This window comes from Podarcis muralis, chromosome 11, assembly GCF_964188315.1.
Source record: "Podarcis muralis chromosome 11, rPodMur119.hap1.1, whole genome shotgun sequence".
In the NCBI taxonomy this organism is placed as follows: Eukaryota; Metazoa; Chordata; class Lepidosauria; order Squamata; family Lacertidae; genus Podarcis; species Podarcis muralis.
Genome location: NC_135665.1, coordinates 33076275 through 33091818, shown reverse-complemented (window position 1 = coordinate 33091818; position 15544 = coordinate 33076275). Strand labels below are relative to the sequence as shown.

The following is a 15544-nucleotide window of genomic DNA, read 5'->3' as shown; positions in this document are numbered from 1 at the left end:
GAGCATTCAATGTGAATATATGAAAGTTGGGGAAATCGGAAGATGAAATCCCTAGAACAGCAATATTCTTTCTAAACAGGAAGAGGATTCAGAATCACTCCCAACTCTTGAATTATAGGACCTGATAGAAAGTAACATGGCATTTAAAAAAAAATTCTGATAAAACTTTTCATGGTAAAGAAGCTTTCCTACTAGCTCAGTGAGGGCTGGCAAACAAACGGTCTTTGCATTACTAAAACAAGGATCATTCTCACTTACCAAAAGCAGATCAACATCCTCAGACTGACAGCATAAGAAAGGAGGATGAATAATTAGCAAAAGCAGGTATTCTAAAGTGTGCCACTTTGCTATTCTACAAGGCATAGATCTATTTCAAAGCATAGCCGGGGTGACCCTCTCTTTCTCTCTTAAACTGCTTACTCCAGAGTAATCTCGCCATGCAGTAATAACCTGAGCTGCTCTCAGTAAATGATTTGAAGCTCACAGGGCCTTTCTCTGCTGAATAAAGCCTTGCATTTAGTACCTCCATACATTTGCCTCAAAGGTGAAGACTAGCTTTCACCCCAACCAAGTCTTTGTCTTGTTAATCCAGCCCCAGTGGCTGCAAAGTACTTGGTTTTCAGAGACCCCACCAAGAAGAGAACCCCTTGAAATCATTTGATGGAGATGCCGTGTCACCACCTAAGTCGTCTGAAGAGCAGCCCCATGAGAGATTGTACTTATATCATTGCTTCCAGAGGGGAGTGCTGCATTTAGGGAGTTTTACCTTGAGTGCCAAATTTAATTCATAATGCATCATGCTAAGAGCGAAGATAGAACTGTTTATATTGCTTGCCATTTTACATGAAGAAAACAAATATTCTCTGCGTCACTTACATGTGCCACCTTGATCTTATTTATTTATTTATTTATTTGGGGGCGGGGAATGCGGTGTGAAAGCCACACATTCTCCACCTTTAAAAACAATGGGGGTTGCAGGGCGGTATGTTTTCCTTTTAAATGGTAGATTTCGGGTAAAAGATTTACATCCCACTATGCTAATTTGTAGGGAATTAAAAGACACTAGCATGCCTCATGCACTTTTGATGGCTTGACAGTATCCTAGCTCTATTTTACATAATCTGACACCCCCAAATTAATAATGCCCCCCTTAAAAAAACCAATAATAACAGAAAGGATTTTTCCGTGAAGAATAATTGCTGTTTCCGATTATTGAAAAATGTGACCCTGGTTCCAGAGTGGAAGATTTAAAGCTTCACTTTTCAAAAAAACATCACTTCTTGATGCCGTTCAGTGAAATAAAGAATCAACTATTGCTCTTCTGCAAATCTTTGGGAAGAAGCTTAGAAATTCTTATTGAGATATTAACAGAGGAAACCATGAAACAGAAGGAAGGTGGAAGTTGCTGTCCAAAATATATAGGTCCAGTGCCTTTTTTCTGCAGGGGTATGCATACCCCTAAACATTTTGTGAATCTAAGTTTGGCCTCACTGAGGGGCAGTATTGCAATATGAGTAGGAAAATGAGAGGGCCCTTAAACATTTTTTTAAAGAAAAAAAGCACTGTATGGGTGCTATGAAAAATCATGACAGATACAGGTGCCTAGTGAAGGTGTAGCAGGTGAGCAGAAAAGGGTTTCAAAGACTGATGACAGAAATGGACTCTCCCAGGGTGAGGCCAGAATGCACATTTTCCCACAGGGAGGTACAAAGAAGGCTTTCGTATGAGCCCTAGGGATTGGGGTAGGAGGAAGGCGTCCTAGGGAATGTAGAAAGAGACTTTGTGGCAGGGGAGGCTCCCATCCACACTAACCTACATGTCCAAGGCTGGGAGCTATAGTCCAACAACATCTGGAGGGCCACAGGTTGCCCACCCTTGCTTGTCCTGAAAACTGGGATTGCAAATCGGGATTAAATGCTGTTTGGCAACACTGTGTTGCTGCATGTTTCCTGGGTGTAATGACCAGCACAGGAGCCCCCCTTAGAAGTTCCATCTCTCTCAGATGTTTGGACGGTGGTGGCCCAGGAGAGGACCAGCCCCTAAGTTGTGGAATTCCCTCTCCATAAAGGTGTATCTGGCTTCCTCGCTGTACAGCTTTTGGTCTGTGACACATGAGATGCATGTTTTCAGGGCCCACCCAATTCCAGTGACTGTGATCTATTCTAGTCCACCCTGGGACCTGCTGGTGAAGGGTGGGTATTAGATATAACAACAACAACAGGAAGAGGAAGTTGTTAAAAGGGAAGAGCTGCAGCTCCATCATAGCCTGCAAGGAGAAGATTCCAGCTTCAATTCCTGGTCTGACCCTGCCTCCAACCCCAGAGAACTCCTGCCAGGCAGACTTGACAAAACTGAGCTACGTGGACCAATGTTCTGACTCGGTACAAGACAATTTTCTGTGTTCCTCCTACTTAACAGCTCAGAGCATGCAAGGGGATATACCGGTTTTCCAGGCTTGTTCGTGTAGTATCAGACCATGGTTTGATGTTACATCTTGTGTTTTAAGGTTTATTAAGCCTGTTAGTGGAAGACATACTGCACTGCAACCCCCATTGATTTTAAAGGTGGAGAATGTGTGGATTTCACACCGCATCTGTATGTTCACTTTCTTAAACAGCCGCCCCAGCGGTATCAAATACACTAAGAGAATTTTGGGCTTGATCAAAAGGCTAAGGCTGTCAATCAGCTCTTTGATGGAGAGCCATGGGCTTTCTATCTACCACTGCTCATGGTGAGGCAGCCTTCCTCAATCCAAGCAAAGTGGTAAAACAAAAAGTAGGAAAGAAAAAGACTTGAAGAAAATAAATACATTAAAATCAAAAGGAAGAAGGGAGGGAGAGAGTGAGTGAGAGAGAGAGAGAGAAGGGACCTACTCAGATGACAACAAAATTTATTTGAAACTACCACTAAGGCCCTCTGCTATCCAGAATCCCATCAAACAAGCCCATCAAACTTTATGTACAGGGACTTTGATTTCTTATATGTTAATTAATTGATTCAGAAACAATGTAACTCTTAAGTTTGATTCAGGCTTTTTACATTAGATTAGATACATTTTAATTAAATCTGACTTTTAAGTCTTTGTTTTCTTTCAGTTTGCTTGAGCAACTCCCTTTTTAAGCAAAGAAGCCTTACAATAGATAAATTAGACAAGCCCTTGTGTTTGATTCCCCATGGCCTTAGTGCTGTCTGGGAAATTTCTATCTTGAAGGGGAAGGATGAAAATGTGTTACCACAGATGGCATCGTGTTCTTGCTGCCTGGTGGAATCAGCACTCGGAGATCTGGTTTACGGTTGTTCATTCCCAAGTTCATGGGAGGAGGAGACTTTGCTTGCATATTCTTGTTCAAGTTGCCAGGTGAGACCAGCAGACCTGGTGAGTTTCGGGGGTTGCCATACCCGTTCCCTGTGGAATTTTGAAGAGAGAGAGAGAAAGAAAGAAAATGATAAGGAGAGATGCGGACTGAAAAACGCTTCTTCGGTACGTAGGCTGACACTCGAATTCAGTTAACACTAACATGAGCCCAGAAATATTGCAATCTCCTGTATATTCAGATTATTTCAGTGGTCCTGGAAGAAGAGACTGCGGCATGGGGTGGTTGCAGGTTTCCCATCCCATTCAGAGCAGCACAATGTGGAATATAGTCGGATATTTGTCACTGTACACAATCCACCAGAATGTTCTCTTGCACCACCTTCCTTTTAAGAAATGAGAGCCACACCATCTCCTGGCAATGATCGTGCACAGGTCCCATTTATCTCAGTGAGGCATGCATGAAAGAACACCCTGGCGGATTGTGTCCCATGTTTATTTGTGGGAGTAGGAGGAGAGGGTATCATTTGGGTTTCCCATCTCAAAGCCAGAGCTATGCAAAAACACCTGAAATACAAGAGTTGATATCACATGGAGGACACCAACGGCGCATGGATGATAAGAAGCATCAGGTAACGGAAACACTGTGCTCTTCTATGAAATTGTGGCCTCGGTACCAAGTGGAGCAATGGACTTGAAACGATTATTCTTTCTAAACATTCCCTAATTCAATAATACACGGACAGAAAAGGCAGGCGGTCCTATGTCACCATTATGCTGTGAATCAACCATACAAATAGAATCAGAAGACTTGCTAAGCTACTGAAACACATAGTAGCCAAGAGTGATCAGCTGCCAAATATATTCTGTTAACACATGGGAGCTGCAACGAAAGGCTGTACAGTAGTGTGGTGTTGTTGCCCCGACAGCCATGCCCTTTCCCATGCTCCAAGTCCTGCATGGGACAGTCAGCATATGGTGGGGTCAGTCCTTATACAAATGTTTTTGGGGATCCCCTTCAGTTCCCCCAAAGTTTATTTTTCTTCTTCTATGAGTTTTGGAACCCCCAAAATCTATCTCTTGCCCTTCAATGGTTCCACTTTAGCTACAAAAGGATCAGCACCTATTAGTGCTGATAATCCTGATAATTAGTAAATAGGATTATATACTATTCTCTTTTTGACCATATGCAGATCCAGAGCAGTTCCCTTATTCTGCACCCCAACTCTCCACCTCTCTATTGCTATGTGGATACAGCCTGAGGACATGACTACATGGGCCCCTGGCCTGATCCAGCCATCTCTTCATATATCATTTTTGCTGCTTCAAATTAGGCAGCAAATTGCCAGTCCTTACTTTTGCCCAGTGTAAGGAGGCCAAAAGTCAAATTCATCATCATCATCAGTTAAATTTCTAACCCATCCAAAAGGGCAGAAAACAACAGAACATATTTTTTTTAATCAAATGCAAATACTTTAAAATAGCAATGGCATCCTGTGTAGGGAAAAGACACCACATATTCTTCAATGAAAAACTGGGGAAATATCTTTGTAGCCTTCAGCCTGGATACCCCTCCAGGAGCTCAAACGTCTATATCACAGCCCTGCCACAGCCTTATACTTGGAAAGCGTTTCTTACCACTTGACCAGGAAGCCATAAAACTCATTCTGTAACTCTCAGAGCCTAACCTACCACACAGGACTGATGCAAAAGTGGGGGGGGGGGGAGAGACTGGGATATGCCCAAGCGCATGGCTGTGACCTCTCAGAAGGAGGCAGTTAGGAGTATATATACGCAATTAATAACAATGCACATTATCCAACTAACTTGCTCTGTTGTCAGTGCAAGGATTTATGTCCATGTAACTGAACTTCCCTCCTCCCCCTTGCCCAAATCTGCTCTGGAGGGTGGGGAGAAAACCCAGAAGAAATATGAGGAGGGCATGGAGTGCATTTTGCTGTGTTGGGTGGAGGGGTTTCCACTGTGCAAGAGCAAATCCTTGCACCGATGGAACAAGTTAGTTGGATACTACCCAATATCCCAGGTTTCTACTTTCCCATTTCTCTCTGTAACTATAAAAAGATAGACAGCTAAGACAGACAGGCGGACAAAAAATGTGGGGGAGATTAAAAATAAAAGCCAAAACTTTTTTTTAAGGGTCCTAAGAGGTATCCTGGTGACCTTGGGAACAATTTGGGTTGCCCGAGGCAACCAGGTGATTGGATTATGCGCGCTTGTCATATAGTATCGAGCACTGAACTGAATACAACCGAGTGTGCATTACTTAGAAGAAAGACGCTAACCTCAGACAATATTGCAGGGAGAGTGGGGGAGGAGAAGCAGAAAGAACAAAAGAAAACCCTTCTTGGATCAGGCTGTTTTCATGGACAAATACAAGAGGATTCTGCTTGACTCACTCCTTCCCCCCCCTTTCAGGTTTTTTTTTTGTTTTGAAACAAAGGAAAGTGCAGCAAGGCTATAATTTCCATGGTGGGGGGTGAAAGGCGGGTGGGGGGGGGGAAGAAAGAGCAAAAAACAACTGGAGGAGGACTAGGAAAATTCTTCAACGCTTCTCCGTCTTGCCTCTCTCCCTTCCTCCACCTTCAGAGCTCGATCCTGAACGCTGATTTCAGCAGGAGGAGTTGGCTGTGTGATTTTGAAAATACCCCTCTATCTCATCTCTGCTGCCTTTTGCTTTTAAGGCTTTTACATCCTGACATTCAAGCATCTCCGTATTGTGCTAATTTGGTGCTTTCAGAAGCAGCCCCTTCTCTTTCTGCAACGGCAATAATAACAATGATAACGGCTGGCACGGCACTGCAATTAGCACCTTCTCCCGAGAAGCCCAAAAGCTGGATCCACCTTCTCGCCCATGAACGCCACTCAGGGAAAAGGAGACGCCTACTAAAAAGAAGAAGAGGAAGAAAGCCCCAAAACATATTTACTCCGGGACTGGCTTCCCAACTCTCCTCCTTGGGGCTTATGCTCACATTTCATTTACTCTCCCTCCCTCCCTCCCTTCTTCTCCCCCAGCGACTTCTGTGCCAAAAGCCACCTGCTGTGCGGTTGCCTAGATAGCTGGAAGCCTCAAATCTAAGGGCACATTTTCAAGGCCACCAAAAGAGTTAGCCTTTAATCACCCTGTGTTTCAGAGAACTCCAGTGGAACATGGAATCTTGAAACCCTGATAGAATTATTTGAAACATACAAGTCTGAGATGGTGCTTAATAGCAGGGAATCGACAGTGTGCGCCGATGAAAGTCTCCCAAACTCTCTCGCAAGAAACACAGACACAGAGAGCTGCTGGGCAAATACAAAGAAAATAGGCTTGCTTCACATTTGCCAAGGGTAAGATAGTTAAGACTAAGGCAGAGGTGGCCCTCCGGTTGTGGCTGGACTGCAACTCTGGTCACCCTGGCCATTGGCTACGCTGGCTGTGGGGATCATGGGAATTGGAGTTCAACAACACTAGCAGGTTAGCCACCCCTATTTAAAATCTAAATCACACTTCAATGTAGGAAGACTTCTTTAAAAAGGCATCAAATTGCATGGCAAATCAGTGCTTTTAGACCTAACCAGTCAAATAATCTGTGTCCAACAACACTGAAGGAAAACTGTACCACAAATATTCGGGAAATTCTTAAAACTACAAAGTTAGGGCCAATGTTTCTGGAAGTTCTGCCCTTGTACAACGTATACTGTACATAAGCATAAAAAATAATCTTGGCATTTCATTTCCATGTAGCATGCAGAGGAAAGCTTCCTGGTGCAATCCTAACCCCGTCTACTTAGTAGTAAGTCTCGCTGAGTTCAACGGGGCTTACTCCCAGGTAAGTGGGGTTAGGTTTGCAACCTTGATTTCCATAATTATTTATGTACTTTAATGTATTCTGTTAGTTCAGGTTTCTGATTGGCATTACCGGTGACGCAAAGAAATGTAAAAAGTAAAGGTAAGAGTTCACTGTAAAGAAATGCAGGTACGCTTTGCAAACAAACCAGTTCCTTTAAAACAAACTACATTTTTTGAAATGGGATTCAAATAATTATCCGAATCTACAATTATTTTTGGGAACATTTTTTTTTTAAGGAAAGAACTAAAGGCATATTTATGGAATTCAGGAAAGTACTATAAAGAAGACATGAAGTAAGGCTTGGTTTGATAACAATATACATAAAGGGGTTATTTTGTTCTGGAAAAATATGTTGGCCATGCCATATAATGCGACATGACTAGCAGTTGTTCAGAGTGTGAATGTGGGCGTTCTTGCATGTGTGCAATTAAACACACGTTACACATAATGAAAATTTAAAAATATAACAAATATGTATATGTGTCTGTCTTTATACTACAAGAGTCTGATTTTTTTCCTGCTTGTTATTTTAAGGAAGGGAAATGGAATGGGGTGCAGGGGGGGGGGATTCTTTTCTACAAATGATTTACTTCAAATCAAAGCAATTTATTTAATACAAAAACTCAACACCAGGAATGCTTTCCTATCATTTAGAGACGGTGCCACTTAGAAACACCAATCACGCAACTCTTTATGTATTTACCTACTAATGTAAAATATTTTGAAACGTGATGACATTTCCTGCATTTGTATTTTTAGAACATCAAATTATTTTAAAGAGCGACTGCAATCTTCTCCTTACCAGCGGATTTCTGCTGTTCTTGGCACATTGTGCCAGCTAGCAATTTGGAGCCATATAATGACTGTTTCTCCTTCCAGCCACCAAATTGTTATGCTTTTGGCAGAATATGGGTCCCGGAATGTAAGGCTGTGGACTCTAAACCAATGATATACAAACCCGTCATTTGGAAATCAGTGATGAATACATGCATGTGGCCTGCAGCTAAGGAGAGCCTGCATTTAATCTGGATGCTTAAACCGCATCCTCCTCTGTACGCTGAAAGCTTTGGCCTCTACTGAGGCAGCTTTAGTCAAACGCACTGGAGAAGAAGAAGGTCTTGGTTAAATTCAGATGCAAAACAACTCAAGGGAAAACCCAGCAGCAACAAAATTGGAGCAGCCCTTCTAATATAGAGATCAAACCCTTCCTTTAGCCTGTACTTTAAAATTACACTTTGCCTGGACGGTTATCAATTTAAATGTGACTGTGTGCAGAACGGTACGTTCCACAAGCCACTAGAAAGCGCAAAAATTATATGCCCTGTACGAATGGATTTCCTGATTATAAATTAGGAGAAAATGAAGACCAGATGAGATCTCGGCTGAGTTTGCGTTGCGTTTTCATTCGATTAAAAAGCTGTACATTTGCTGAAACAGAATATATATATATATATCTACACACACACACTCACTCAACATTTATGGGTATCACTTGCACTCAATAATGACAACAAAAACAGAGGAAGCACAAGTTTCCAAAGGGCATGTGTCAGGAGGTGTCAATTTATAGTCTTCCTCAGCCAAGGTGCTTTAAGTGCAAACTACTCCTTTCCCTAGACCCTTACAAGAACTTGCTTTTGGCTTTATTGACTTTATTGAGCAAATTGTGTTTACAGATAGTTTATTTCTTGCTGAGTGTAGCTCTGCAGCAAATAACCACTTTCTCCCGGAATGCCCTGGGAGCCCTTTGTACGAACCAAAGTCACTGCAGCGGGAGAAAAGAAATGGAATGTTGTCTCACACCTCCTTCTTCTTTTTTGGTCACTGCTTCTGCTCTCCTCATTTAAGGGGAAACAGTCAGAGCTTTGAAAAGGACATTTTGTTAAATAAATGAGCAGGGTGAACTTTGTTGACAGGACACCACTGCTCCCCATTTGTACAGAGATGTCTAACTTGATAAAAAAATTCAAAAAAAAATGTAATTTCTTTAAAAAGCTTCCCTACTACCCTGAGTGAAACAATATAGATAATGAATGTATCTATATTGAGCTATATTATCTATAATGTCCAGGGTTCAAATCCCCCCTCATCCCCCCTCATCAGCCATAAAGCTCACTGACTGGCCTTGGGCCAATCACCATCTCTTAGCCTAACCTACCTTACAGGGTTGTTGTGAGGAGAAAATGGGGAGAAGGAAAACAATCTACACCACCTTCAGATCTTTGGAAGATATAGGTTGCATATAAAGGTAATAAATAAATAAAATGAATGTGATGTATTTAGGAAGGCTCCAGGCCGGGGGGGGGGGCAGGAGTAGGGAAGCTTTTTCAGGTAATTAGTGGCAGGCGTGGCCAGAGCAAAAAAAGTGGGTGGGGCAACAAGTATGACTCTTGTCACAATACATGTGACTCTACTGTCATTCAAGCTATGCGCTATTCAGACATCTGTTTCGGCCACTAGCCACAATAGCTGTTTTTCAAACCTATTGTCGGAGGCACTCTGCCTCTGAAAACTAGTTGCAGCAAACTGCAGGTGGGCAAAGTTGCGCTCATTTCCAGCTTGCAGGCTCACAACAGGTATCTGGTCGGCCACTGCTGGGCCAGGTGGCCTGATTCAACAAGCTGTTCTTCTGCTCAGGCAAGTAAGCAGCATTACTGTAGTTCAAGGACAGCTTCCAGCCATGCAAAAGCACTTAGGGAAAGGGGTGCAGCAGGGCTGAGAAGAAGAGGTCTGGGGAGAGTCCCAGAGGCCAGATAGAGAGGGCCCAGAGCTAATATGAACTCTCAGCATCCTTGGAAATTGAGTGAAGGGAGGCTGGGCTGGAGAAGGGGTATTTACATTTTATATGGAAACTGCCTCCCCATCCCATTGCATGGAGACAGAGAATTCTTCACCCCCTAAGGCACACAGGTGAGTAGGGAGATGAGCCACATTGGCTTTCAGGTCGCACTGGGCACAGGGTTTGCTATGGGGGAAAGGTAGTAACCCCCATGCATGCCACGTTGAATTCTCTGGATGACAAGACAGGATATAAATCTTAGAAGGTTTTTGATTTTTTTAACTAAGTTGCATCAAAAAAACAAACAAACATACATATAATAAATAATGTGTTGACTCGCAAAATCAAAAAGGAAAGCCAGAAAAGCATGCAACTTCTGAGTCTACAATCCAACTTCTTTGCCACCCACCCCATTCCCCAAGAAGCTAATTGAAGCTTTCTACTGACATGTTACATCTGTTAAGCATTTCATAGTACATTACCTTGGCTAAGTGCAAATAGCAAAGGAAACCCAAGTGGAAACAAGGAGAGAGAAAATCTTTAGAAGTAACTTTTGATTCCCACACCGTTTTTCTTTTTCTTTTTTTTACTAACAGTGTCACTTCTTATGTTGTTGAAACGCACACAAGAAGGAAGCACTTGCAGGCTTGGGGAAACCCCAAGGCTGTCAGATTACAAAAAAGTTTCTTAGAAGAACCAACCAACCAACCTACAGGTAGGGAGAAACCCCCAAAGCAGCTAAATGGGGACTGAGCATGCTCAGTGGGCTCGGAATGGTGGCTGGCTGTTGGAGGCAGGAGTGGAATATCAGAGAGGGCTGGTGGTGGATGGAACGGAGTGACTGGAAACCTGAACAGGGGAACTTCACAAGGAAATGTTTTGTTGCAGGTCCCAATTCCCCCCCCCCCCCAAAAATAAATAAATCATTGCACAAATTGCTTTTCTATGCAGTTTACCTGTGGCCCAAGAGTTCAAAAAAGGGAAAATTTAGCATCAATGGCCTGCATCTTCTTAATTCAGTATAGCCCCAGTTTAAGCGCTACTTGTTTGACTGCCTCTCAAAGCCCTACCAGGAGCTGCCAGGAGCCTGGGCTATCTTGCATGCAAGAGAGTTGCTCTACCAGTGAACTAAAGCTCTTCCATGTATGGGCAAGAGCAAATGAAACGAATGAATTCTGGTGATAACATTCAGTGCAACCAGCACTTCCAAACCACACTGTCTCTCACTGCCTGTTAGCTCCTGCACAGTACTGTATGCAGTTTCTCTCTATATAGCTGCACCCATCTGCACTGCCGACTGGGGAATAAGAGGGGCTGCCACGGTCAACCCAGTGCTGTACTACACAGAGACTGAGAAGACAGAACAGATTTTTGCAGGGAAGGAAGCATTCAAAAGCAGACTAATATTTTCCCCATGCATAAAGTGCAGAATCAGGACCCTGGAGTTTTTTTTTGTGAGGAATGGATGTTGCAGTCAATACTATCATCAGTTTTGCAATCATAGGCTATGAAATTTATGCTTTATAGTTTCTTAATGGTATCTGATGGGGGGGGATGGCAAATATATTGCTGTAATGCAGGAAAACATGTGTTCCCTATATTCTCTGCTACTAATTGCATTGATTTATTTGTTTCCACTTCAGCAAAACTGTTTTGTACTATACCTATCACATTATCTTGTTTACCTAGGAGCTCCCCGCCCCACGGCCAGTCAACTCAGCAATTGCATTTTAATTAATTAAACAAGCTACTTAGAAGTATTACATGCTGATGTCCACATCTGACTCTTCTCTTTTTTTAATGGCCATAGCCTTAAAAGGCTTAAAACATCAAGGTCAACTGATTGAATGCTGCAGTCCTACAGTAAGGGATTGTAGTTTTACCGCATGGTTAGGCTTTACGGTTAAGTGTAAGCTCAGTTGGGAGGTTCTGACACTTCCAATTAGGTGCTTCCAAAAGGAAGGCATGACATGGCTCACATTACTCTGGGCAGCTTATGCAAGACCCACAATTCCTTGCATCTGCTATATGGGCAGGTAACAAGCTCTATTTATATGGAAGCCATTTGTGGGGGTAGGGTAGGATGGTCAAATCAGCCAATTTTGGTTTCTCATTTGTCCACTATTCAGTTCTCCACGTTTCTGCATCAGTTTGCATATTTTTTTAAAAAAGGAAGTCATTGTGAACATTCACCAGCATTTTAGTGAGATTTCTTTCTTAACATATATATTTTGCCTATAATAACTGTTTTTTTCAAAGCAGTTTCTCCTAACATGATGCAATTTTGCATGTTAGGTTTTTTGTTTTTTTTTACTAACATATGCATTTTCCATTCAGACTTTTACTCCACTATCTGCATTTTTGCACAAGTTACTTGGCTGGAGAACTGCTTTGCAAAATTCAGAGAAGTGCAAAGGATTGCTGCAATTTTGGTTCATGCATCATTTTGGAAAAGTGTGAACCAGGTAAACTTGCCTTGAAATGCGAACGGAATCAAATTTCTCCTCCATCCAAAGGACTGTGTGAATGATATGAGTCTTGAGTATGCATATTTTAAGAATACTTGCTAGATGTGGAAGACTCAGGTTTGTAGCACTGGATACTGAATGTGTGGGTGCAGAAGCAGAGGTTTGCCACAGTGACAGGTGCTCTCTGTTCAGTGCTGCAGCTCTTGCCTTGCTTTTTAGAGCCCTTGCCATTCCTGTAAACTGGAGTCCTTTACAGAAATGAGGCACAGAGGAGGACCACACCTGCTGGGCCTGCCCTTGACATTTGGTGCAGCATCTGAAAAGGGGAGCCGATGTGTGATGGGAAACCTTGCACAACTGGGGTTCCTGATCATGTGGAGAGCCTGCTGGAATACTGTTCTGTGCACAGATGTCAGAAGATGGATGGGGCACACAGCAGTCTGACTGTCCCTTCCACGAGTGCCCTAAACACACACACACACACACACACACACTTAAAAAACTTTCCCAAACACATCATAGCTGAAGGATGTTTAGAACCACAGGGGGAAACTGTAATATATATACTGTATTTTTTGATCCCTCTTGCTCTCCTGGCTTCAGTGAAAGCAATTGGAAGCCTCCGGAGCGCAGCGGGAGGAGCGCTCCTGCTGCGCTCAGGAGGCTTTGGGCGGCTATCCCTGAAGCCAGGAGAGCGAGACCGATCCCTCTTGCTCTCCTGGCTTCAGCGAAAGCTGCGCAGCCTGCATTCGCTCCATAAGAGGCACACACATTTCCCCTGACTTTTTAGGAGGGGAAAAGTGAGTCTTATAGAGTGAAAAATACGGTATTAAAAAACACCTTAAAAATCAAAACTAACAGAATCAAAAAGGGTTGATGCAAATAAAACCCCACATCTGTAAGAATATCAACACATCATTGCAAAACAACAAATAAGGGAGTGCGTAAAAGGACTTTTCAGGTCTTTGGGGTGGTGGGGATTCAGCAATTCACTCTTCCAAACACTCCATCCTCACAAGTATGGAACAATTCCTGCCTATCCTGTGGTTTCTCCTGACCCTCCCAGAGCCAATTTCAAGGGTGTATGTAGAGCATGCAGGGCGTGAACGGTGGGGGAAGCGAAGTTATTGAGAAGGGTTTTTGCTGATACCGCTGGTTAGGGGAACCCCTGCCATAACTTCCAAGTAAAATATTTAGAAGTGGTATAAAATATTTCCCCCCAGATTAGAAAGAATAGAGAAAGGATATAAAAATAAAAATAAAAATAAAAAACAGGAGTACTAAAAAAAAAAGCATACTAAAAATATATGTGAATTTCTCCTTTGCTGATAAGCAGACCTCTCTTTGTTATTATTGTTGGTGTTTATTTGGGAATTGCCACTTTTGCCTCTGGCCATTCTTACCATTGGCACGATGCCCCTAGAAGAAAATCTACAAAGAGTCCCCAGCCTCTTCTTTAAAGCATTACATGTGAAATAGATGAAACAAACAAACAAACAAACAAACAAACAAACAAACAAACAAACAAACAAACAAACAAATATCACTGCCATTACTTTCCAAATTCAAAAGGTTGCAGAGACCACAAGCATAACAATAGAGAGTTGGGAAGGAATCAATCCACGGTGAGATTTTGCTGCTGCTTCTCAAACTTCCCACACTTTCATTAGCAGCAGAATCCAACAACAGTTGCCAAGTGCAGACGGCCTGTCCTGGAATGGGCTTGAGTCCAGCAAAGCAATTATGCAGGTGATGAATCCATATCTGATCTGCTCCGTGGGCCCCCACCCCTCAACAGATGCAATTTTCACACAGAAAGCAAATTACATTAACTCTCCCTCTCTCTCTCTAGTGTGGGGCGGGGTGGTAGTAAGTTAACATTCCTTGAGTGTTAAATCAAACAAGAAAAAAGAAAAAGAAAAGCTAATTTGACCAAACACCTTCCTGGAAAATACAACTTCCCCTTTGGGGAAGCATCAAGGGGAATTCATTGCAATTCTGTAGATCATTGCCTTGCACTTATCCCCATTTGACTACCTGAAAGCTTTTTTTCCTTCTTCTTTCTATAGAGGGCTATTCATTTACCTCCATCTGTGGCTGGAAATCAATTGCCTCTCTCAGATATTTGTTTTCTGAGCTGTTGTCTTAGACTGAAATTAACATCAAATAGAGCATGGCCATAAAGTGTGAACATTGTGTTTCCCCTTCTTCAAGGTTAGAGCTGTTGCTATACTGTGTGGTGTTCTCGTGGAGCAAGACACCAAAGGTACTTTGCCATGGCTTTAAGTGGTCCTATAACCCAACAAAACTTATCATACGGCATAGAGATGATGGCATCTACATGATACAGGACAGGAGTGGCGAACCTTTGGCCCACCAAATGTTGCTGAACTACAACTCCCAGCAAGCATGGCTCTGGCAAAATAATCACAGTTTGGAGGCAACCCTGGTCAAACAGAAACTAAAAGTAAAGAGCCCCTCCAGAATTGTGTTGTTTGTTTTTTGGTGTGTGTGTGTGTCTGTGTGTGTGTTCCGCAACATGTCATTCGCACAATAATAGTGCATAACAGTGGCATCTTGGTTTACAAACTTAATCCATTCCGGAAGTCAGTTCTTAAACCAAGCATTCTTAAACCAAGGCGTGCTTTCCCATAGCAGCAGGGGACTCAATTTACAAATGGAACACACTCAACAAGAAGTGGAACACGTTCGTATTCCAAGGCAAAGTTCACAAACCAAAACACCTACTTCCAGGTTTGCAGTGTTCTTAATCCAAGTTGTTCATAAACTAAGCTGTTCTTAAACCAAGGTAGTAGTGGATTTGTACTGGACCATCCACACATCATTCTGCCTTATTAGTTGCTCTGTGATGCTTCCCCAATGTTACTGCATTATTGCTATCTGGAGAGGCAATTCTGTGCTACAGTGAAACAAAAATAGCCCCCCCCCCCTCAATAGGCAGCATTAAAAGTTACAGGATTTCAGCAGCAAGCTCTGGGACATGCACATATTACATACAAAGTAGTATGCCCATCCTGAAACTTTTGCAGGTACAAGCAATACTTAAAGTGGGATCATGTGCTGTATATCCACCCCAATACCATAATGAACACAAATCATCATGGATGCACAA

General features: G+C 42.6%; 1 protein-coding gene across 16 annotated transcripts in view; it reads right to left on the bottom strand.

Moving 5' to 3' along the window:
* MEF2C (myocyte enhancer factor 2C) overlaps positions 1–15544 on the bottom strand; it is a 172987-nt gene that overhangs the window by 12595 nt on the left and 144848 nt on the right. For 11 of the 16 annotated variants that reach the window (XM_028749307.2, XM_028749299.2, XM_028749310.2 and 8 more), the window contains 2 exons: positions 3234–3406; positions 259–282 (listed from right to left, as the gene is read on the bottom strand). In XM_028749307.2, the coding sequence (XP_028605140.1) occupies positions 259–282; positions 3234–3406 (197 nt within the window). The remainder of the gene's footprint in view (positions 1–258; positions 283–3233; positions 3407–15544) is intronic. The other 5 variants (XM_028749312.2, XM_028749309.2, XM_077936232.1 and 2 more) reach the window with 1 other exon arrangement.